General features: G+C 48.5%; 1 protein-coding gene across 1 annotated transcript; it reads left to right on the forward strand.

Annotated features, from left to right (window-relative positions):
- Positions 1-6,717: 6,717 nt before the first annotated feature.
- LOC119399761 (BTB/POZ domain-containing protein 6-like) lies at positions 6,718-24,084 on the forward strand. The gene is made up of 3 exons (XM_037666599.2): positions 6,718-6,772; positions 17,478-17,701; positions 23,167-24,084. The coding sequence occupies exons 1-3, from the start codon at positions 6,761-6,763 to the stop codon at positions 23,822-23,824; spliced, it is 894 nt and encodes a 297-aa protein (XP_037522527.1). The 5' UTR covers positions 6,718-6,760; the 3' UTR covers positions 23,825-24,084.
- Positions 24,085-25,609: the final 1,525 nt, after the last annotated feature.

The following is a 25,609-nucleotide window of genomic DNA, read 5'->3' on the forward strand; positions in this document are numbered from 1 at the left end:
ACCAGATACGGTTCTGGAAGTTCATCTATTAGTGATTGGAATTCATGTTTCTGAAGGTGGTAGTGTGGAGGTATGTAGATAGAGCATATGGTGACGAGTTTGTTCAAAAGAACCGCTCGAACAGCCACTGCCTCGAGGGACGTTTGTAGTGGTAAACGTGTGCATGCTACTCCTTCATTAACTATAACGGCTACGCCACCAGATGACGCTACAGCATCATCCCGGTCCTTTCGAAATATAAGATAGTGGCGTAGAAAATTGGTGTTCTTAGTTTTTAGGTGTGTTTCTTGTACACACAGCACTTTTGGCGAGTGTTCGTGTAGCAACTCTTGGATATCGTCAAGGTTTCTTAGAAGACCTCTAACGTTCCATTGTATAATTTGTGTGTCCATTTTGGGTGTAAGTTAGTGCTGTGTGTACTGGAAGAACTATTGCCTTAAGTCACAGAGCCCTTTCCAGGCCCTGTGATGCGGGCTTTTTCTTTTTTGGCGCGCTCCAAGGAGCTACGCCGTTCCTTCGGCGCTTGAGACGCCGTTGGGCTTGCCGTTGTTTCCATCGCCTCGGCAGAGGCGCTGGATGCCCGCTCGCGGCTTACGCGCACGGGTGTCAGAGATTTGAGGCTTTCTGCCTGAGCAGAAGGCCCTGGGCCTGCAGATCCAGAGGCCTGCGTGCCCTTTGGTTGCGGAGCAGCATGGGCTGCTTCCGCTGAGGGGGCGGATGGCGCTACCGCCCGTCCACTGTGCGCGGTACGCGCGGCCGCCGCGAACTTTTGTGGCACTGTCCCCGTGCGTGCCACATCCGCGTACGAATGACCCTGTGCAAAAGAAAGGCGTTTGCGCGCCTCCCTAAAAGATATGTTTTCTGTGACCTTGAGTGTGATTATTTCCTTTTTCCACGAAGGACATGCACGAGAGTAGGCGGGGTGCCCACCGTCGCAGTTTGCGCAGTGTGGGGTTTCGATACAGTTGTCAGCAGGGTGTTCGTGTGAACTGCACTTGGCACAGGTTTGGCGGCCACGGCAACTCTGAGAGCCGTGACCGAAACGCTGGCACTTGAAGCAACGGCGCGGGTTGGGGATGTAGGGTCTGACCTTAAGTTTCAAGTATCCTGTTGCGACATGTTCTGGTAGGGTGCTTGTGCCAAATGTGAGGATTAGGTGCTTTGTCAAGATTTCTTTGTCATCGCGCCTGATTTTGATCCGCTGGACATTTATCACATGTTCACTCCAGCCCTCGAGGAGCTCCGCTTCTGTCAGGTCGAGAAGGTCTTGATCTGATACCACACCTCGCGAGCTGTTGAGAAAACGATGCTGGGTGATTGAGACAGGTGTGTTTCCCAATGAAACAAGTTTAGATAGTTTTTCGTATTGGGTTTTGCTTTGAACTTCAAGGAGAAGGTCTCCGCTAGCCATTCTAGATGTCTGGTAACCATGGCCCAAAGTTTCAGTAAGGCATTTTGACACAACGAAGGGAGAGATTGTTCTGGCATTCTTATCGAGTGTTTCACAATGGATGACGTGGAATTGCGGGAAAATTTCATTTGGCTTTAAGAATAGGTTAGCTGTATCTTCGGTGCGTCCCCTCTTTGTGCGAGGACGATCATTGAGTCTGGGAAAGGAAGTGGAGGGCATAAGATGAGTGTATTTTCGGCAGCCATGCCAGCCGCCCACCATGGAGCCCAACATGGGGACGCGACAGCACTTATGTTTATATAAGGCATGCCAACGCCAGCTGTACACAGCCACTATAACCAAATATAATGTGCCCAAGAGAGGGCACACACACAAGGTTAACCCTTGCCGCCAGGAAAAGTGGAAGTAAATAGAAGGGAGGAGAGGACAGGAAAGATTAAAGTGAGAGAGAAAGACGAAGATGAGGGGAGAGAGAGACAGGAAAAGGCGACTGCCGATTTCCCCTGGGTGGGTCAGCCCAGGGGTGCCGTCTACGTGAAGCCGGGGCCAAAGGGGTGTGTTGCCTCTGCCGGGGGGCCTTAGAGGTCCAATCACCCGGCGTCGGCTCAACCCCCAGGATCCCCTTTTTTCCCCGGACACGGCAAAGCCACGCACGGCTAGGCGTGGGAGGGGGTCGAAACCCCCCCGTTAGCTCGGGTCCGTGGTGTCGCTACACACCAAACGCCTGCTTCCGCAGACGCCCCTGCGGGGGTGATCTATTTTTGTCAATTTCTGAATTCCTCTTGCATATTGCTAACCACTGATATTCATTGCATCTAGTATTCTCTGTATTGCGATAGTCACCTCTGTATTTTTGCTGCCCACTTTTGCAGGGCCCTTTCACCATGCAGTAGGTTGAAATGAAATAAAAGGCAGGTGCTAGTGATGCGGTGAATGAATGTGTGAACAGTTCTCTCTACTTACCAATGCCAACCAACTAGCCAACAAGTTCACTCTTCACGGTATCAGTGGCATTCCGATGTAAGCGTCAGGTATAACTCGGTGCGCTCCAGAATGAGGTATTTGCCTTGTTAAGCTTCACCGCAACACAGTGGCGTTATGCGAAGAAAACTAAACGTCACGCTGTGAAGCTCTAGCCCTTCGTTGCCGGGAACGGTTTGCTGCCGCAAAGGGGTTGCTAAAATTTTTACGGCTTCGAAACAACATAGAATGACTTAATCATCTCATGGGACTGTCCGAGACGTGTGAATATTAAAGCATACATGCGTATTTTCCATTTGTAATAATGGATATATCGATAATCAAACTATATCGCGATGCCCTTCGAATCCGATAGAAACTTCACCTGGAGAAATGCATATATTTCCTTGGCGTGAACAAACACTGGTCTTCGTATACCACCGACAAAGCTATTCGCAATTGTGTTGATACTGTGTGCATGTGTAATGTACGCATAACTTTGATAATACTGTACGAATATTGTACGCATCTCCTTGATACTGTACGTATGTGTAATGAGAGCCACGCATGCATACGCGACCATCCAGTTCAGGGTGGCCTAGATCTCTTATGATACGTACGGTCACCGCAGAAAAAGGCCGTTGGCCGGAACGGTCGCTTGTGCTAATCTTTCCCTGCGGTGACTATATACACCACCCAGAAGTGCTTAGTAGGGACCATGAGCTCTACAATTAGACTGATCTGATGAGGAAATAAGCAATTTGCTTTGCACCGCCGCGCCTTTTTAGTACACGTACAACGTGTTCCACGTAGGGCGTCAGAGGCCGATTTCGCCGCCACGCTTAACCACAATTTGACAAATTCGCCACTCTCTTACCGAACTGCACGGACGCCGCTAAAGAGAGTGCCCCCCTTTCTTCCCAAAGACAGCGGCAAATGTGCACCTTTATTACGCGTGCCCATGAACGCAAGCCGCCAACATTTCCGTGGGTCTCGCACGCGCGTAGACCCAGAGGCGCATCTGGTAGAGCCACGTGACTCGGCTAGGTACATCTCGCTCGGAAGTTTCTAGGGACATCACCAAAAAGTGGTCAGGCAACATGGGCATGTTTTGGTGGCTTTTTAGTCGCTTCGGCTTCGCACAATAATAATAATTTAATAATAATTTTTATTTGCACAACAGTGTGGGCCCTCCCGTGGCGTGCGAGGCTAGACAGAAAGGAAAGACCCTTACGCGCGTGCGTCTCTATATGTCTTATTGTGGCTTGTCAAGCGACTCTGAGGTCACGACGAATGCAAATAATAAAAATTAGGATCCCAGCAGGAATCTAACCCTAGCGTTCTGCGTGGCAGTCAGGTATTCTACCACAGAGCCACGCCAGGTCTAGAAACTGCTTCGGAAAAGCACCCTGTGCAGGCGTAAAGCCGGTGCAACGTCAATTGTGGTTGTGGTGCTGGCTATCTAGTTTTATAACAAAGCAATAAACACTACATATGTACTCCCATAATACAGGCGTCATGTCAGCTTAAAGGGGCCCTGCAACACCATTCTTAGTTATATTGGCATAGTCTCATTATTGACGTATGACTCTTCACGAGTCATATGCCGCAAAAATTTTTCGAATCCGTCAAGTCTAAGTGGTGTTACCAAATTATAGAGATCACGTTCCGCAGCTTTCTCCCTCAACTCAACGCCGCGAGCGCGCGGAGAGCTAGACAGCCACTCGAGGGAGGGAGCGCAGACGAGCGAGGCTCCGCCCAAGAGCGCCGGCGGAAATTTTTTCTTCATTTTTTTCTCTCTGACGTCTGGGCGCAACCACGTGGTCTGTGCCGCCACTTCCGGTCGGCTTGCGTCGTTCTCGTCGAGCGGAGCCGATGTGTATCGCGCGTGCTTGAAAACTGCGCGTCGGTTTGGTAATGTTGGTTGTGCACCTCGAACGCCGTAGTGTTTTCATCGCTCTGCCAACCATGGAAGCAAACCTGCGCGCTCGTTTGGAACGAATGACAGCTGAGATCGGTTTCGGCCCATACTCCGATACACCGCCTCGTAAGACGGCACTGGCAGACGACCCCGAAGCGCCGCCATTACCGGACGCCAGCATTGTTATCGGAGACATGCTGCACGGCTGCCTCGGTCGGTCGTGAGAACGTGCCGACGATGCAGTTCCCAGCTGACGAGGCAACACTCGAACGGCTGCCACTCTCAACGGCAACCGGCGATGGTCAAAAGCACAGAAATATTCACGTTTTCGGCACTGCGCATGGCGAAGAAAACGGAACCACGCAACTACGAGCAGACGAGCTGTCGGTGAGACCGGAAGTGCTAATATTAATGTTTGTTCGGTGTTTTTAACGCGATAACAGAATATAAACATACATATTATCTACTTATTGAACTCAAAATTAACCACGAAAGTAATAAGGAGGGTGTTATCGTGATTATAACATCAGCCAATGGTGGAACTGCCGACAATCGCGTCATATTTTGCGGACTAATACATCATTTGTCGAGAGAAGAGGGAGCGATTTTCAGCTGACTTTGAGAATTTATTGTAAATTCCAGGCCGTGCGCATCGCTATAATATTTGGCTCGCGTGTTCTCGGGAGCCTCGACTACCGATCCGCAGCGCTTTTTGAGCATGCTCGAAAAGTGTTGCAGGGCCCCTTTAACGTCTGTGGTTCCAGTGTTGGCTCTGCTTATATAGCAGTGTAATAAACATTACATTTTTATTCCTATATGATTTAGTAAGCTATATTAAAGCGTGGCTCAACCCCGCAGGAATACGCTAACGAAAGTTACGTATGATGTTCACATCATCGCACCGTAAAGCGCACTTCGCTGCGATAATACTGACGTATGTGCTATAACGTGAGTGCTGACGTTACGTCAGACCTTAAAGGGGCACTAAAGAGAAACAATGAATCGGTTTAGATCGATAAATTGTGCTCTGAGAACTCTAATGTCGGTAATTTCGCCATCATAGCTTTATTATTAGAGGAGAAAATCAAGTTCAAAGTTTCATATTTAAATTTCGCGCCCAAATCTCCCCGCGTGACGTCACGGATTTCAAAGTGCATTCATCGTATTTTGGCGCCATTGGCTCAACAAAATTACCGCAAACTTGGCATGTTAAGTCTGTGGCCCCCTCAGAGGGCAGAGTACTTTATTTTTACCGATTAGGAACTACGCAGTCCCTAGTAGGCGCCGTCAAAACATGTGACGTCACGGCGAATGGCGCGAAAACTTCCAAGTGGCGTCGCCACCTACATTTTGTTTTTGCGTGTTTTCTCGCTTACTAAGCGTCTCGCAGCAAGCGTGGTGTTTTTGGTATCGTGAAAGAGTACTTTACTAATATGAAAAAAATCGTTTTGCTCTTTAGTGTCCCTTTAGGTTACCCTTTGTTCGCCAGTAATGTCTATGTGTCTTGTATGACCACGATGTGTACACAACTACTGCACTTACAAAAAACACGTCGATCCACTTCGTAACGCTTGGCTGAAAGCCAAAAAATGCAGCGTAGAACTACTCGCTGACTGCTTCGCATAAAACCGATTGCCACAAGGCGTGGGATCTGTTGAATTTTTCACCACAAAATCAACTTCTGCAGAAGATAAAGCACTCCAGGGCAATGGCGAACTTTTCGATGGTGAAAAGGCGATGGTACCGTTTTCTTATCGCTGTGACGTGTGTCTTGTACTCGATATTTCTGTGAACAACGCATGAAATAAACAGTTGAATGTCGCGCTTCGTCCCGCTAACCTCTCTCCGTCTTAAAGTCTTTGTTCCGATTCTTTAAATCAGCTCCTCATATTTTTAAAATTTAACATGAACAAATAACATTACTTAGTCACTTCCTTGCTGACTGCTTCGCATAATGTCGATTCCAGCAGTGCGTGAGATTTGTCAGGTATTTTAGTCGCGTTGCTCTTCAGCGCAGGGGCGTAGCTGGGGGGGGGGGGGGGTTCAACTTCCTCCCCCGGAAGTTTTCAATTTTTTGCTTGCGTATATATATGCACGCGCACATACAAACGCACGCACGAACATACATATAGCATGGTTGAACCCCCCCCCCCCCTCTGGAAAAAATTTCTGGCTACGCCCCTGCTTCAGAGAGCTTAGAAGTGACAACAGACTGTCTCTGCACCATGAATGACATATCCGGCTATATGCGCCTACGTAAATATAATCCGCGCACCGATGTGCCAGCATATTTTGTTCTGCATATTCACATGAAAACAGCTCTGAAAAGAGAATTGTGCCGTAATACATCCGTTTCCTATTTGTGCTCCTTTCCAGAAAACTGGTATGAACGCGGACGGAATGAGGAGAGATGCCGTGGCTGGCGCCGCTTTTCGCCCACTCGCAAAGAAGCTTCGGCACAAGCTGAAATGAGCGCCGAGGTAACGAATGCGATTTCTCCCGTCGTTGATTAAATCGAGACGTTAATAGAAAGCGCTGAGTTCGATCTTCTGAAACGGTAGTTTGACGTCGTTTTGGCCTTCAGGTCTCATTCGCACTACAAATTAGGGGACGCACCTTTTATAGAGATTATTACAGGCAGCTGGCTGTACCCTACTTAAAGGGGCACTAAAGGCAAATAACAATTTATGTCAGAGTGAAATCTCAATGTATGACAACGTCTAAAACGGCAATATTATAAAAAGCAGTGCCCTACTTACCGAGAAATTAAGCTAACTATATCACACGATGAGCGCCGCGAGCGGGACATTTTGGAAATGATCCCCATGACCTGAGGGAGTCCCGAATGGTGCACGCCGGATGCCCGAATGGTGCACGCCGCCAGTGCACGCCGCCGCGCAGTAAAGGCGGGCAACGTTGGGCACGACAACAGTGACGGTCTGCTGGGTCGAGCTGATGGTCTGCTGGATCGAGGGTGGCCGATAGCGCTACTTTAAAAGCCGGAACCGCGTGGCGCGCGGAGAACGACCGCGTTGCGCCGCCGACGCAAGTGCACACGCACGGGAAAAGACAAAAAGAAAAACAGCGCCGTTTCCGCGCCGCGTTGGCCGGGTTGCTAGATCTTCGTCAAAAGCGCACGTCGGCTCCAAAACGTCCCGCCGAGATGCGGCACCTGGCAGCATTGGAAGAAAACAAACCAATGCTATGCAAAGCGGTGCAGTCACGCTAGAGTGTAACCACAGCCGCTACATAAAAAAAAGAAAAAAAAAACAGGTGTGGCCTGCTGCACCGCGTCGCCGTCAATGGGCGAGCGCGTCTCAGCTGAGTTGACAGTTGCGGCCGCTGTTTTTGGTGAGCACGCCACTGCTCCGGTACGCAAGGCAGGCGCCGGTTCGTGCTACAATGTGGTCGCCTCAGGATTTATGCGTGTTTGTGTGTTTCTGCGTGTGCTTTCTCGTGTGCTTTTTTGTGTGATCGTGTGTGTGAGCGGCTTGTTTCATGTTTCCTGTGCTTGAGTACGGTTTTTTGGTGTGCGCGTGCGTGGCAGACGGTTTTTTTCTAGCGGTGTGATGCCGTGAAGCTGTTTTGTGCCGCTGTGTTACTCGAACGCGAGAAGAAACGTTATACTGTGAAGTACCACGAGCTCCCCTGCGATCCACAGTGTCGGGAAGCGTGCCTGAAGAATATTTCTCGCCAAGGACCATCAGGGAAAGGAAGCAAGTGGGAGCCAAGCGACAAGTCGCTGGTATGTTCATTACATTTAAGTGATAATGACTACAAAAAGAACAAGAAGCTTAGGCTTATGCTTCCGACTGCGGCCCAGACTGTGTTTCCCGGTTGTCCACACTACTTGCAAACAAAAAGAACACGCAGCCTAGGAAACGCTGGTGAATGAATCCAGCTGATCACGCAATAGCTTGCGCAGGTGATTGTGAATGCTCAGGAGAAAGCCCCAAGATCAAATGTTCCTCGCACCCTGTGAAAGAGGAGATCGAAGCGCTCTTTCAACAGTGGGCCTCAGAATTGTGCACAGAACGTAGATTTCCTGTTGATCAGGCCTGCCAAACCACAGATCTTGCGCATCTCTTAGAACTAAAGTCCCTAGATTTTTAGGGAAAAATCTAGGGACTTTACTTAGAACAGTCGATGAAAGCAGTGAACAGATTGAAAAGGAAGTTGCTCCTCAAGCAGAGCAGTTGAAAAAATTGCAGGTCGATTGAGATGAAACGAAGCAATGCCTTTTAACTCACGATTATTCGTAATAGAGCACTTCTTTTCATTTCAGGGGAGTCAAGCGGGCAGCCTTCATGGGGAATATTGAGGCCCACTGTAGAAAAGATTGACACGCCTAGGGCAAACTGTTCACATGTGTGGGGTAATCGGCACTTCTAATAACGACTTCAGTATTCAACCTGTAATGTGCATCTAAAAACGCGTTATTTACGGCTTGATTAGAGTCACTGTCGTGCGTACCAATGCGTGTGTGGAAGCGCTTCTCCGTGAACGCCTGTCCGAAGCAGTGGCGCCAGAGCGGGCGCGAGGAGAACTAGACCCGATACGCCGTTTCGGCGCCACGCAGCAGGCCGCACCTGCTTGTTTTTTTCTTTTTCCTTTTTTTTTCTTTTTTTAAGTTTTTATTTAGCGGCCGTGGTACTATACTCGCGGACAACTTTTCTTGTCAATGAAGCGGAGGCTACAGAGCCACAATGCACGTATCCTACCGCTATGAATGTAGTCCCACAATTGCGTCCGTATTTTCTGCGTGAGATATATAAAATACTCCTTCACTTTCTACATGTAGCTTTTTGAGAGAGAGAGGAGCGCACAAAAGCGAGATACTTGTATTTCTTTCACTTTATACGTTGTCACTTAGCGTTTTTACGTGCGTGAAAAAGTCGCGCCTATTACCCGTACCTTAGACGCTATGCAGCGTTTGCGTCGAAATGCAACGCCTGCCATCACTTTCCACGGCGTTACGAGACGCGCGCCAAACCGGACTACTTCGCGTAGCAGTACATGTGCAGACGCTCCGCCCCCGTAGCTTTCCCTTCATTGCCAAGAAAAGTTGTCCGCGAGTATACACTCTAGTCACGCTATGGTGGCTAGCCACCATAACGTGACTGCACCCTGTACTCTGCTTGGCGGACGAGTGCACGACGCGCCGCGCGAGGCGTTTATTTCTACTCGGACTAGGAAGACGCGGCGGCGCGATTTCGCGATGGCGTTCGTCAAAATGACGCGTGGTTAGAGAAACTCGTGTCAATCGCGCCATTCCGCGTGCTACCTTGACGCGGGCACGTGAAGCCAAACGCACACGCGACATACGCCTCGCCGTCGGAACGCTTCCCCAGCTAGTCTGGGGAGGTATTTTGTACACGTTCCGTGGCAGAACGAAGCGAAACGTGACGAGAGGGAGCAAACAGCCGGTAGGCGAGCTGAGATAATTCAGAAATGTTAGAAATATAGAATTATTATAGCTTAACTTCAATATCGGCGGGCATTGTTTTTCAAAGCTTGAAATTGAAGAGCGCGATGACTTTGACAATTCGTTTGTGTTGATGTATTGAGTGGGCGCTATGTGTGTCGCAATCTGACGAGTCGTTCGCCGTGGGGGGCAATATAGAGTTTCATAAAATTAACTGGAGTAGTTCATGTTCCGTAAAGGCCCGCGTATGCGCACATTCCTTCCGGCAACTCGTAACACGGTAACGTAAAGCTAAAAGCCTCCAATACAAGCTAAAAGCTCCTAATAAAAAAGGCTTGGTTGCACTAGAACGCCAGCACCTGAAGCTGCTGTCGTCGCAAGTTAAATGGCGTGTTTGCGTATAACATTTGGCATAAATATATAGCCTGAGAATGTGGCAATAAAATGCGAAGATTCGAGGGACTCCGTGTATACTTCACAACAAACAAGCGGTTGAGAGAAGTACACAGTTGATAGACTGTACATTTGCGGTTTAATGCTGAACGGCAGTCTCCAGTACAAAGCAGCAAAAGCCCCGACTGCAGGGTTGCAGCAGAGATCACGCAACGCACACTTATATCGCGATGCGCAGAAAGACTGACAGCGAGCTAACGCCGCTGCCTCCCCCCCTCCCCTCATCTCTACCTTGTCACTGGCTGATTTTCGCGGGAGAGTAGCTATCGCAATCGGGTCCGGTAGTTTGACTTTGTGTTTAATCTCAGAGCAAATGGACGTTATCAGCTCGAGCGGTGTTTTTCAAAGGGGAGGCGACTCTTCCGCAAGAAAAAAAATAATATTATTAATATTGATATTAATAATAACAATGATAATAAAGAATAAGAAAACAAACCTCCGGGCAAAAAAGAAATTACTGGCCTTTTAGCTAGCGCAAAAGGGAGCACTGGCAAAGCCTGTGTTTTCGCGAGAGACTCATTACTAGAGACCGGATTTTAGGCAAATGCCTATTTTGTTCCTTGCGTTCCTATGGTGCCACTTTGATATATCAGCGTGAATTAGAGGTTAACAAGGGCTTTTATAGTGTTTTTATAGTGCCTATAAATGCCTATTTTGGGGGTTCGTGCCTAAAAGCCTACAAGTGCCTATAAATGCATATTTTCAAAAACGGCGCCTATATGAGCACTATTTAACCTCAAATTTCGCTTTCAAGTGCAGTTTGAAACTGTTATTCATGTTACCGGGCAATATTGACCTTTTAAAACTCTATGGGGTTCAACCTAGCCCTCTAGGTCAACCAAGTTCGGGAAGAACAACCGCTAGCAGCAGTGAGCCTGAATGGAAGCTCATCTCAGCGTCTGCAGGGGAATGGGGAGAGGGAAATAAAGATGGGAATCAGAAGGAAGAAGAGGAGAGTGGCGTCCATTGCCGAGGACGCGGCGGGTGGCTTGTACAGCCGGTTGTCCAGTCCAGTGTGCCCAAGGAAGTCAAGAACAGCCTTGAAGACCTGCGTGTGGTGGTGGGCAGGGAACAGGAGGTCCCTCTGTGCAGCCGCGGGAAGGTGGAGAGCGAATGCGAAACCGTGGAGTGCCGTCAGGGGAAAGGAGGGTTTAGATCAAAATAAATAAAGTGTGATGCGCACGCGGCTATTGTTTTCTTTGTAATTTACTTCTGTAAAAGCCGCTCCGAGCTCACATAAGAAACTGTAGTTAGACACTGGGCGTTGTTGCGTGCCCAATGAAGAGCGTTTTACCACAAGAATGTTTCAAATTGGTTCGTTATCAGCCGAGAAACCGTGATGCGAAAAGGCGATCTTGAAACCCTTGCCACTAGCCCCGTGTATCCTTCGGAAGCCAAGTCCTTTCCCTGCCCTCTTCAGTATCGCAGACGTAGGATCACATGACGCACACGCATCAACACGTCATGCGCACGCAAGATGACGTGCCAGGGCCAGCTCGTGAACGCGATCGGTGTGCCGTTTCGGCGTTCGTTTCTGTGGGATGGACTCCTCAGTGCGTGCACGTTTGGAAAGGCTGGCGCGGATCATGTATCGTTACACTGCGCAAGGGACAATGAACTGCTGTAAGGGACGATGCACCAAAAAGGCACCACACAAAAAAGGCGCCAAGCGTTGTCGGGGCTGGCATCGGCACGATACGGGAATGGCGAGAACACGAACGCATGTCGAATTGCGGCAGATAAGTCTGGCATCTTGCTGCGATTAGAAGTAAAAAAGAAAGAGAAAAAAATTGGCGAGGCTTGCACTAAGCCGAGCAAAGCTCGAAACAGCGAAACTTGACCATTCTGAAGACTAATCTGGTTGCTTCTAGGTTGTTTCTAGGCCTTAGCTAGTGCCTGCTATATTATTATATAGTGCATATAGTGCTTATAGTGTCTGCTATATTATTATGGTGCGGGCCGAGGTTTTATTCTTTTTTTTTCATACCTCACAATAAAGAAAAGCCTTAGCTAGGTGATGCAGGTTGTTTCTAGGTTGCTTCTAGGTCGTTGCAAGGTTTAGCTAGGTGATGGTGGATTGTTTCTACGTTTATCCTCAGCGTACAGAGGTTCGAGTTAAACCAGACTGTCATAGACACGACACGGATGTCCAAACTCCCGAGACAGGACCTCGCGCTGAAACTAAGCGTTTGCAACTCTCGATCTACGGGCACGTCGTCGTTGACGTAGGCCTTCCATCGCTTCGGGTTCCTTTCCCGTTCCCTAGTATTGTACGTACTCCGGGTCTTCGGCTCGCCGCCATCGCTTCTCAGCCATTTGTTGGGCTAAATGTTGCCTTCATCTTTAGTTGACCAGTGGTGGGATTTACCCAATTTCTGTGGCCCGTTGATGGTGCCTTTCTGACAGGCACATATCCGTTTTCTGGTAGGCCGCACACATTACGGCTAGCATTAACAGCTTCGCTGTTAAATTCCGTATCTGTGTTTTTTTATTTCTCTCAGCTTTCGGTGGTAGTCATTCAAGCAACAGATTAAACAAATTACTCATGTCGTCTCGAATACTTCTCGCAGCGCCATGTCCTATTGGTCGATTCCACGAAAGATCGAAAAAGGGTGTATATTTGATCTTTCCGATTTTCCTGATAATTTTGTATGTTGTGCACATATGACTGCACAGCACGAAATCGCAGTTCGTTTTCAAACAAAAATTTTTTTCAACACAGCAAAATTCGACAAGTGTCGCCGGTTGACGACGACCATTTTACGAAGAATGCGTTTTCGTAACTTCGGAACCATGCTGGCAGCTACTCAAGCTATATATTACAAATATCTTTCTTTTTGGCGGAAGTAGAAGTAAAGAGGAAATAGCTCTTATCATTTCATGGAATTCTGAGTAAATTATGTATTTTTAAAAATTCACGAAAAACGCTGCGTTTTTGAAAATCAGTCAAATTTGGGACGCTATGGCTACTTCTGTGAACATCTTAGCTTGTTCATATTTGCAGTATGAATAGGCCTTTATGTGAATAATGAACCTCTGCATTTGTATTTCTCTAATAATTTTCAAAGTAGTAAATTTTCATGCTCGAAACACCAAAAAGAGAAAAGTGCTCCTCCATTCAAAAATCTATAATAAAAAAAACCCAATCTCAATTTTGTTCAAAGTCCCCCAAAATGTTCTCAAAGGACTGCAGAATGATATTATGAAAAAACATGTTGCATCATTTTTGTTAGAACAAAAGCAGAAAATGTCAAACATTGTGTTTCCAGAGCGTGGTGGCCACTGCGTAAAGGACATCTCTAGTAACAAGAAAATACAGTAACACGTCTTTTTTTCTTCTCTGAGCTTCGCTAAACAGCAGTAATGATGTATTGTTGGAAAGTGGGAACTGTTTCGTGAAGAAAAAAAAGATCGTTCCAATTAAATGCATTTGCGACACCACTTACATTCCTCGTCGACGGGCAGCACGGACATTTTCATTCCTCTGGATAATTTTTTTTTTTTTAGTAAATGCGCTTACATAAAAGTAACAAAGAAACGCGAAATATGTGTAGCTGAGTCGATCATGCATTGTAAGAATGTGAGAAATCGCAAATGGCGGCAGTGGTGAACGGCGAGTACCGCAGTGCAACCTAAGCACAGCAGCCACACATTGTTTGCCAGGCTTTGTCGCTATGCACGAGAAAAAGCTGGGGTGTCGATTGCGTTGGTTACACGATACATTTTTCACCGCTCGTCGCTCTCCCGCCCGGTCTCTGGATCCGCACCGTGCGAATCGTGTGGCGGATCGAGTGGCCCGCGCTACAAGCACTCGTGTAAACGGAGTAGCATGCGTTAGGCGGACAGGTGCAAAGGGCGGCGCGATAGACGCCCGCCTGAGCAGACGACAGCAACGAGTACGGCTGTGCCAGTCAGCCAAACACCACCTGAGATAGAAGTTAAGCATCCAAATTGTGCTTCACTTTGATGCGATCACTATCCTACGCTCTGAAGGTGGCTATGGGTAGGCGTTATAGCCATGGCCGAGATTTTGTACGGACTGCCTCATGGTGCACAAAAAGAAAATTCCGCTGCAGCAGAATTTTCGTTACGTAGAAGATATCGGGTCGAGACTCTTTTGCGGAGGGTCATGAAGCAGGATGCGCGCTCAATTCAAGAGGGAAACCAGATCTGCCAGCACTCGTTCAAGAGAAAGAAGGATATGCAAAACAAAGCAGATGCAATGCAAACAAAACGTGTTTTGTCCGTGGCCAGAACTGCTGCCACCAATCTTCACGTAATCGATTCTTTTTAAACTCTGCATTGATCACATAAGGTTTGACAACGTACACATTTGGGTCAACAAAAACCACACCTCTTGGCGACCGCTCTCCAGAAATTCATTTCCATTCATGAAGAGACTTTGGCTTTTATACCAATCTCTCAATTCTGGCACAGCACATCATCATAAGAGACGCATGGGGGGAATGCGTTCTTTAGCACTCAAGATATGAATTATACTCAACTGAAATAGATGAAAGAAAAAGAGGCTACAACTGAAAGTGCCTACTGTGGACTGAGGGATGCCTCACACTGGCGTGAAGTCGCAAACCACGCGAATGCATTTAATTGGAACGGTCTTTTTCTTTACAAAACAGTTCCCACTTTCCGACCATAGATCATTACTGTTGTTTAGCGAAGCTCAGAGAAGAAAAAAGACGTGTTACTGTATTTTCTTGTTACTAGAGATGTCCTTTGCGCAGTGGCCACCACGCTCTGGAAACACAATGTTTGACATTTTCTGCTTTTGTTGTAATAAAAATGATGCAACATGTTTTTTCATAATATCATTCTGCAGTCCTTTGAGAACATTTTGGGGGACTTTGAACAAAATTGAGATTGGGTTTTTTTTATTATAGATTTTTGAATGGAGGAGCACTTTTCTCTTTTTGGTGTTTCGAGCATGAAAATTTACTACTTTGAAAATTATTAGAGAAATACAAATGCAGAGGTTCATTATTCACATAAAGGCCTATTCATACTGCAAATATGAACAAGCTAAGATGTTCACAGAAGTAGCCATAGCGTCCCAAATTTGACCGATTTTCAAAAACGCAGCGTTTTTCGTGAATTTTTAAAAATACATAATTTACTCAGAATTCTATGAAATGATAAGAGCTATTTCCTCTTTACTTCTACTTCCGCCAAAAAGAAAGATATTTGTAATATATAGCTTGAGTAGCTGCCAGCATGGTTCCGAAGTTACGAAAACGCATTCCTCGTAAAATGGTCGTCGTCAACCGGCGACACTTGTCGAATTTTGCTGTGTTGAAAAAAATTTTTATTTGAAAACGAACTGCGATTTCGTGCTGTGCAGTCATATGTGCACAACATACAAAATTATCAGGAAAATCGGAAAGATCAAATATACACCCTTTTTCGATCTTTCGTGGAATCGACCTATTGTTAGCGATGTCAGAGCATCAATGTCTACGTAGGTGAGCGACGTAAGTGCCCAAGGACCACTCATTGTTGTACGTCAGCCCCTCCATCTGGGGGCGCGCGCCTACGAGAAGAAGGGCACCGGCGTTCAGTTTGAAATTTTACGTCTTTCCGCAGCGCGTAGCGTCGCAAACCTTGGCAGACGTGATCGTGAGCGCCGAGTGCATCCATTACACTTGTCAGCTCGAAATGCTCAAACCTGGTGAAGGGCCCTTCGGGGTGTTCACCAACAGGAGAGAAATTGACCCTACGCGATTAGCCCCGGCCAATACTAAGCATCCCTCCCTTCTGGTCTTTTAGTGGCCGGGCATCATGCTCCTGTGCCGCCTTTTCCCAACCACGCCGAAAAGAAAGACCTAGGAGTGTATTGATTCGGCGGTGGGCACTTGACTCACCATGCCAGACAATAAAAGGAGAGACCGTGTTCTGCGAACCATGCGGGAAAATGGACAGTTGCATGGCTATGTTGAACCGTTGGCGCCATCATGAACAACAACATTTCTGACTTTCCTGTCGTAGATACACGTCGGGCACATCTTTGTTTGAAATTATTTGAATTTATGTAAAAATTTATTGTGCCTATATTTACGATCTTGGAGGCCTAAAACGCTGTTTGGCCTGCCTATTTTTGGCGCCTAAAACGCGCTTTTTAGTGCCTAAAAATCCGGCCTCTACTCATTACGTTGACGTTTTCAGATGTTTACATTGTTACTGTCTATGCTCTTTGGAACATCACCACTGGTTCTGCACGCCTATGCTCATTTCACTAACGTGTCAGAACGCGCAACGACCCGTCAGTACCTACATAACCCCGTTTCCTTTCAGACGGTGCCGTAGCGTGTGGTGGCTGGTGGTGGCGTAGTGGTTAGCGTGCGCGCATGGCGATTAAGTGGTCGCGAGTTCGAATCCTGTATGTTTGTTGCAATATTTCTGAAATTTGTTTCTGAATTAGATGCCTGCATATTGCTCGTACATCCAAGCAAATATCTGTATAAACCTCAATATGCTGTATAAGGCAATCAAAAACGAACTTTTTTTGGCCCAAGAAGAAACTAAGGAGCAACGGGAAGCTAAATCCGTTGCTCCCTTGAGGAGCATCAGGAAGGAGTAACAGTTGGTCCTCGAGGAGCAACTGGGGGGACTAACCGTTCGTCCCCCGAAGGCGCAACTGAAAGGAGAGCAGCGGTTCGCCCCCTTGCCGTTGCTACTTTTAGGAGAGTAATGGGAGTGGCAATGCACTTGCTTCCTCAAAGGAGGAACCCCTATACCCCCGTTGCTCTCTTTTGGCTTAGACTGTAGGTCGGTCACTTGCACATATTTTCATTGAGGCGCACTGTTCACTGAGTTCTCGACTTGTTACTACAGTTCGTCAGTAGACGCAAAACCGATTGCCAAATTACCAGGTCCTTAGAGCCGTGGACGGCACTGGCAAAGCTGGTAGCGGCACCTGGTGATGGTTTGGCCAAACGTAATGCACATGGAACTGATTCGCACGCCGTCAGTGTTCTCGACTGCGGAAGATCTTAAAATGTCTTCACCTCAGTGGTATTTGTAGTTACCGCAGTTTTACGTCACCATGTGTAGACCTTGATGGACAACAGCAGTATTAGCATGGTGTGCCACGTTATTCACGTCTGCGCCATATTGGTATGTTCTACTAACGGCTGCCCTGTTAGATTATGTCATACAATAACTGAAGTCTTACAGTTGTTTTAACAGACAGTAGTGAGTGATTGAGACTTTTCGAAGCCGATTGCAGTTGCTTTTGCTCTTTTACGAAGTGGCGCCATCGCGTTGTTCATTTTGCCTCCTCTCGTGTTTTCTAGGTGTTTTCTTTGTCCGAGTGTCTGGATTCCGGCGACCTTGCCGATGTGGAGATATTGGTGAACTCCTCCCACTTCCCGGGCACGAAGGCCACCTTCAAAGCCCACAAGATGATCCTGGCTGTACAGAATGAAGTGTTCAGGGCCATGTTTTACGGTGACTTCGCTAAGGAGGACCGCGTAGTCATCACCGACTTGCACCCGGAAGGCGTCAGAGGCCTCTTGCGGTAAACTCTGTCTCCGTGCTTCTCTCTGGACGTCGGACCAAATCCGAATTTCTCACCTACGTGGACGACTACTCTGCCCATCACTGTCATTCAATCTCCCCTGCGCTCTGCCTTCGCTTTCTTTCATCCTCCCCTATGCGAACTGTTGTAGCAAAATTGTTGACCAATGACCTGGCTACAAAATTTGCGACGCTAAGTAGATGAGGACAACGGCAGTCACAAACGGGTGCCACAATTTCGTCCATATGGGGCTTGTATGTGTGCTTGTGGTGCTTGTATTTGTGGTAATTTGTGCGTCACTTGGAAATCGTCCGCTTGGCGCCGCACCTTTTGTGTACATTCGCTGGCTCAGTGACCCTTGGAAAGAGCTAATTTTTGATCGCCCGTAGCTTTCTCGATAAAAGGGGCTGTAGGTGCCTTTTATTGTTGCGAGGGTGAAGTAAATCGCATTTGGTGCGCTGGTGTAAGTAGCACAACCGATGCAAAAGGTTACTCTTATAGCCCTGGCAACACGGGCACCCGCGAACTCAGTTTAACTTCCTCGTCGTTACGTCAACGGAGATGCGTTCCATGTCACACGGTCTTCCTCACGCCAAGAAAGTTAAACGAGGCGTTTTGCAAAAGTATAGTTCGGCGATGTCCATTAGCGGCGGAATGGAGTACGCTAGGGCCCAGTAATCTGTAGTTACGGAAAAAACTGCAAACACAAAACAGGCGCAGTCAACACAATAGTGAACTTTATCAATAATAAAAGCTTTTTTCACTACATAATCCACTGATAACGTGCGTTTAACGAAAAAAAAGTGTACGTACAAGTGCACGTACAGTACTCACGGATTCAAACGCGACATCAATTTTTTTACTATAATGACTGCTATGCGACTGGTATGCCCAATTGCTCGAGATAACCACGTCATGTCGCGACGAATCTGGTCTTAAGATGATGTTGGCTCTTATCTACGCATTCGAGTCGAAGTTACGCCGATATGACGCGAAATGAAGACGGTGGAAAAAAAAGCATGTGCGGTGCCTAGCCCTAAATTGTCCTGTTTGAATCCGTAAGTACTGTACTCTCCGCACTATTGTATGCCTCGCGAAAAGCCGTCGTGTCGCCATTTTGAAAAAGTGTCTCCGAGTCCGTGCGCGCCGTTGTGTTTACGTCTTTGCATCTCGTTCCGTTCTTCTTGCGGTGCTCTTTATTCTACTTCAAGACTATCAAAAGTCAAAGTAGTGAGTGACGCGGTTTTTCTTCTTCCTTCGTCGACGCCGGCAGTCGTGCCGGCAGCACATGCGAACTGTTTGGAACCCATCCGCAGCAAGGGCTTCGTGTACTGAACGTGAGACCTGTACTCATCCGATTACGGAAAGGACAACGTGATCTAGGTTGTAGCGCAACTTCAAAGACCTCGACAACTTGCAGTGTGTTTGACAATCAGCGCACGTAGAGAAAACGCGTACCAAAGCGAACGTACAGTGTTGCCAGTACTCCTGTCAACATTACTGCCAACATGCTCGCATGTACACATTTCTGTGATGAAAGCCAAAAAATTTTTTCCATGTGATTCAACTACAATTTTTATAATCACACGATCGATTGAGAATGTCTTCGGGCTTCAGCCCAAAGCTTGTAAAATCGCCTTGGGACCTGAGCACAACTCCATCTCTGTCGAACTGCCTAACGGAGTTTTAGATTGATGGAGTTTAACGGAGTTCGATGGTGGCTGCGTGACAGGGGTATTAGAGCATGGCTCGGGCAGCCAGTAGCGGATTACCCTCTCCAATGTCCTCTTCGACTTCAGTTTTTTGCTGGGTTTCCTCATTGCGACAGCATACAGCGAGCTACTTCAGGGAGCTTTTATGCACTCCTTTGTGCTTGCACATTTTTCCAACATGGAAACCCCCTAGAATTCTGGGGTCATTGCGTGGAAGTTCTTTTCGTAGAAACATGGAGTCGCCCAATACATCATGAAAGATTTTCCAACCGCTTCTTGACATCAAATTTCATGGCTCGACAGTACTTGCTCGGCTCATCGATAGTGTCCTGGCGTACAGCCAACTTTGCCTGTCCAGAATTTCGATCTACTAATCGGCAGGGAACGCCGACTCTTTACCACAGGCCCAAAAATACCGACTGCGCGTACCCTGGACTTCTCTTTCCTGCCCGAAAAGGGTTGACCACTGCTGCTTCTAGGCAGCACATCCAGCTACCTTGGAACTTTTGAACCTCGGATACATTTAGACAATTTCATCTGCCTTACCTTTAGAATCATCCGCTGAACCATTTCGTTATGTTAAAAATGGTATAGAGTCACAGTGTGGTAGCTCTCCACTCCGTGGTGTTGTCGCGAGTGTCGCCGCGGGTGCTCTTCTTACGCTATTAGTCATTAGAGGTAAAGGCCCCTGCGAGGTGCCGGCACTCTTCGGCATGTCTCAATGTGTCAGATATGGGCGCCTACTCAGAAGCATTCGGCCGGTACGGTAGAATTGTATCGATGTTGTGCGACGATTGCCGACCGTACAGTAAAAAATAGCGTGAAAAGCCAGTGGTGCTCCGAGTAGAAGTGTTGTACGCCCAGGTTATGAAGGGTTGAATAGCATCCCACTCTGTGTGGTCGGAGACGACGTACACTGCAAGCATGTCGCCGAGCTTGCGGTTAAGCGCTCTGTAAGCTCATTAGTTTGAGGGTGTTACGCCGTTGTCGTGCGATAAACCACGCAGGCACGTACGCAAGGGGGGACCACCCCGAAATTCGTCTACGTGGCACTCTTGCCGGCCTCGTTCTCATCGCTGCGCGATAAGGCCCCCCACCGTGTAGACGGAGTCGTAGTCAAAAGGTGTCCATTAAACAGTCCTGGTCGAGAAAAAGGAGTTGAGAAGAAGTGCTCAATTTCCTTCAGGAGGTCGGGCCTGAGACTGACGAAGAGGACGGGTTGAGATCCTGAGTGAATTGTGCAAGCCGGTACGTTCGAGAGGAAGCGGCGGGGTTGCCGGGACTTGCTTCTGCGGCGGTGGGGGCGAAGGGGGGCGCACCTTCGGCGGTGGCAGTGGAGTGTGAGGCTCCACTTTTGCTGGCGGCACTGCTGGAGGTGGAACAGCAGCCACTTTCGGCGGAGCAGTACTCTCCTCGGCCGGCAACGTTGGCACCGAAGGAGGTGGTGGGTAGACATACGGTGGCTGAAAGTACAGCGGCGGATGATGAGGCGGAGGCGGTGCCAAAAATTGCGGCGCAGGTACGTAGCCCTGGCGAAACTGCGGCGGCACGTGATTGGCACTTCCACCTGAGGGCGGCACGGGCGGTGCAGGGTAGCTCGGTCCTGGTGGCGGTGGAGGGGGTGGCGGCACGGACACGGACACTTTCTTCGACTTGGGTCGTCAGACCGCTGGTCCCTCTTTCGGCCGCTGTTCAGCCGCTCCTTGCTGTTCTTGAGCTTGAGACCCGTCCTCAGAGGTGGAGTGTGTGGCTCCTTGCCGGACTCTTTCTCGTCGGCTGGAGGAGGCGTGGGTACGTGGGATGCCAAAGTACTTGGGCACCTGGTACGCACCTGGTGCCATGTGCACAGGGGGCAGGGGATGGGGCGAAAGTTCTTTCGGCAGCGGCGGGTCTGGGACGGTCTGAGGTTCGAAACCAACGTTTAGCGCGGCAGGGAGTAAGTGACGTGGCACTCCCGGTTGGGGTAGTGCTAGCACGAAACCTCGAAGTCGGTCATACGACTGTGGTCCGAGAGGACACACAACGCATCGCAGAGCAGGAGGAAGCATGGCTACTGTGATGGCGTACTTGTCTTGCTGCGAGAGATGTTACGCAGTTAGAAACCAGTCTCCATCTTGATGAGCCAGATAGCTGGAATTCTTGGCCAAAAATCGGGGAATGGCGGCGCTAACAAGATGCAGTGTGCCGCGGCCTCATCTGGTAGTCGCGCCATGGTGATAGGCGGATCAGAGGTTGGTCGAGTCGGTGCGAGTGCCCGGTGGACTTCCTTCGCCCACGGCTCCCAGCCGCTCGTAACAAGGTTATGGCCCTCGAGGGTCTTTCTCGACTTCATCTGTTCCCCGGTAATGAAACTCGACCTCAAAACGAGAAATTTCGTGAATATCGGAGATGTCGACGCGCGGCCACAAGTCCACATCCCTTACACAGTCGTCCGCACGAAGCGTGAATGGGTCCAGCCCGCCGAGCCTCGACTTCGTACCGCTCGCGGTCTTTTTTGGCACAGCGTTGCGGTGTAGTCTTTCAGTGTAAATGACATCGAAGCACGACGCTCCTTGGAGTTAAATTTGTGTCGCGCTCGCACTTGATCACACCTGCAAGCTACGCCAACGCTCGCGAATACGACTGAGCCACTGCACTCCGCGGTCGCCTCTGACAAAACAATGGCTGTCTACCCAGAGTGCATAGCGTCGCCACCGTTCGTGCAAGCTCCCCATAGGCGAGACTCTCTCAACTTTGTCATTTATTTACGGGCCTTCGATACAATGAGGCCAACTCTTTTACATAAGAAAAAATCGTAAGTTACATTATTATACAGGACACCAATTGGATGATACAAGTTACAAAATATATGGAATAGTGGCCGCGAACGGCACACCTGTAAAACAAACGAAGAAGAAAGTTTGGGGGGCCGACCTACCCTTATAGGCTAGCGCTCCCGTGGTCGCGCACCTTAGAGTAGAGGGAGAACAACAGACATAGGCGCAGTTGAAATACACGGTGCACAATCGCGAGGTGCTGCCTCGGGACTTCGAGACTGCGGAAGGGAGCGAGCGCCCGCCGAGGCCTGGGCTGTGACGAGACGTCATAATCACTAAGGTGCGTATTTGGGCTGGTTGGTACATGTTCAACGGTACGAGAAACAGCGCAAAACACGGGACAGTGAATGAGATGGACCAGCGCTTGATCCGTCTCATTCACTCTCCCGTGTTTCGCGTTGTTTCTCGCACCGTTGGACATAATCACGGGCCGGTCACGAAGAACAGAGAATTGGCGCCGGCCGCAGAGACCAAAACGTATACGCACCCTCATTTGTCCCGAAGTGGTCTCCTCGAACCCCGTCTCGGGCCCCCGCTTCTCGGGCGAGTGCGAGCAAAGTCCTAGTCCCGCCAAAATTAGGCCAATGGGACACCGTGTTAACCCTTCGACGGGTGGGCTGGCAGCGAAGTGACGGTGGTTTCTGACCAGCTGCCACCCGTCCGGTCGAGAGAAGAGGGACGCAAGAATTCTTCAAGAAAATACGGCGTCGAGAAACTGGTGCGGACGCCTCAATTCCCACAGCTTTCCCAAACAATGTAGTGCTGAATTCTCGGTCATTCCCCCCATATGCTGCGCGGGCGCCGTTTGAAAAACCGGCAAATGTTCAACAAGATGGCAGTGTTTGTGGTCACAGAATGCTGCGCTTCGCACGCATGATCTCACAGTGGAGGGAACTTGTTGAAGCTTGCTGCTTATTTACATTATCTCGCAATGCAGGTACTTCTACAGCGGACGTCTGGACGTGGCTAACGTGCATCAGGCCGCCTGCACCCGCACCGCCGCCGCCAAGTACCTCGTCCCGAAACTGGAAGAGAGATGCCTGTCCTTCGTCGAAGACTACATGAGCCTGGACGACGTGTGTCCTGTCCTGGACTACGTTCTCACCATGGGCGAAGAAAACCTGCTGGACCACGCCAGCGTCCTTATCAGTCAGGACAGTCTCGGGGTGCTTAGCTCGTCTAGGTTTCCTCTCTCCATTGAGCTCACTGTGAGATTTATCCTCAGCCACGCGACCAACCTGCCCGAGGTATCGGTGGTGAACGCAGTGTACAAGTGGGCGCATAATGAGGCGCTGTCACGCGGCACTGCGAGCGATCAACAGCCCGATGTTCGTCCCTTTATGGTGCCGCTTTTTCCCGAGCTGCGGTTCCTTGCGCTGACGCCGAAAGAGTTTGTCGAAGGTCCCTTGGTGTGGAAAGTCTTCACCACTGACGAAGCTCTAGCCATATTGAGCAACATCGTGAAAGGAGGCTCGATGATCATGCCAAAAGGATTTTGCCAGATCCGGGAGGCTCGTGTGCTCACTCCTAAAGAAACTCTCGACACCGAATGGACTGTCTGCAAAAAGGCTAACCGTCGTAACAGGCGGCGGTAAAACGATGGGTACAATATCTGCTTGTTAGAGCTAGTGAATCGTACTAACAGATCCGCATTCTTAGTAAAAATATTCGTTGAGAGTACTAACCATACGTTATTAAAAGTTCGCCACATGTTTGTTCCTATTCTTTATTTATTTATTTATAGAATACTGCGGACAAAAAGTCCAAGCAGGGTAAGCAATATACACATGATACACACTAAATAACAGAATGAAACAAGGTTTCAAAGCGTTTTTTACACAATTTCTTTGGATATAAGACGGAGGGTTACATACTTACGATAAAAAAAATAGTTGAACAACTTGGTCATAATACGCTTCTAAGGAAGTCAAAGAATAGTATTTACAAAAATGGTCAATGGCGAACACTTCTAAGCCATAATAAGCCATAATAAATTCAGTTGTTAGCGTGAGCGCTGTGTCTATCTTCTCTTCGTTGTCCCGTTTCGGCGCTGCTTCCACGCTACCAATGTGCAGGATCCATCATACAAGAAGTTAAAGGGGTGGTGCCACCAAATTTGCAGCTTGCGCGTTCTTTGCTGTAAGCGTTTCCTATAGCTCCAGGAAGCATGATGCAAGCACCAAGATTCATGTATTCTAGCTAAATAATTTAATATCGCCTTTTGATGTTGACAACTTTCGGTTTCGGTTTCTGGGCGCCGAGGTTGGGCAGTGACGTAGAAGTGTAGGAGGCGTAGTCACATGACCACACAAGGCTGTGACGCACTAGCCAAGAAGCGATCGAAACTCGGCGAGTGATGTAGCAACCGATGCTTTGCCGCTACTATAGTGAACTAGAATATATTCTAGTTCACTACAGCCGGTACGTACGTTGCGGAAGTGGCGGACGTCCGGAGGTCACTCACATTACTACAGTAGATTTGGTGTGACGTCACTACAACTTTCGTTGCCCATCCTACAGATCTACGTCATTGTTGGCGCGCTAGCGATGGGTTTCGCTCGGGAGAATGAGCATTTAGGTACACTTTGGAAGTGAAATAAAATATATTCTAAACGTTTGCTGTGTCCGACACTTCGTGTGGAGTGTCCTTGCATACAGAGGAAACTGACAACAGGCTTGTTATAGCCTCGAAATTTGATGGCACCACCCCTTTAAGTCGTGCAACCACGCAAAGCAAAGTGAACAAGAACAAAGAAACGGCGATGGCGTGTATGCTATAGTACATGGGAGCATGAACGAACCATAAGGAAGAATACGCACGCTTTGAGAATACCAAGGTTTTAACGCGAGAATCACTGCAACAGGATTCGAGGACAATTTATGCCGCCGCAGCGGCACTGTGGCTACTGCACTCGGCTGCTGATCCGAAATAGGCGGGTTCGATCCCGGCCGCGGCAGTCGCATTTCGTTGGAGGCAGAATGCTAGAAAACGCTAAACGAATAAGAATGGAGTGGGGCGCATTTGGCAGGCATACTCAAATTATTAATGAAAGTTTACCACTATCACTCAAGAGAAAGCTATATAGAAGCTGCTTCTTACCGGAACTTACCTACGAAGCAGAAACGTGGAGGCTTACGAAGAGGGTTCAACTGAAAAGGGAAATGACATGGAAAGGAAAATGATAGGTGTCACTTTAAAAGGGGCCTACAAAACTTTTCCAAGCAATCGTCTAATGACTCCATTAAAACAGTTTACTGCCTCACGAATTGACTGCCGCAAACAATTTTTATAATCCGTCAAGTATACGAGCGGGACTTGTTACAGGGATTTGGCGCAGGCTTTTAACAGCGAAGCTGCTCTTAGTCAAGGCTTTCATGTG

The sequence above is a fragment of the Rhipicephalus sanguineus genome, chromosome 7 (assembly GCF_013339695.2).
Source record: "Rhipicephalus sanguineus isolate Rsan-2018 chromosome 7, BIME_Rsan_1.4, whole genome shotgun sequence".
Lineage (NCBI taxonomy): Eukaryota > Metazoa > Arthropoda > Arachnida > Ixodida > Ixodidae > Rhipicephalus > Rhipicephalus sanguineus.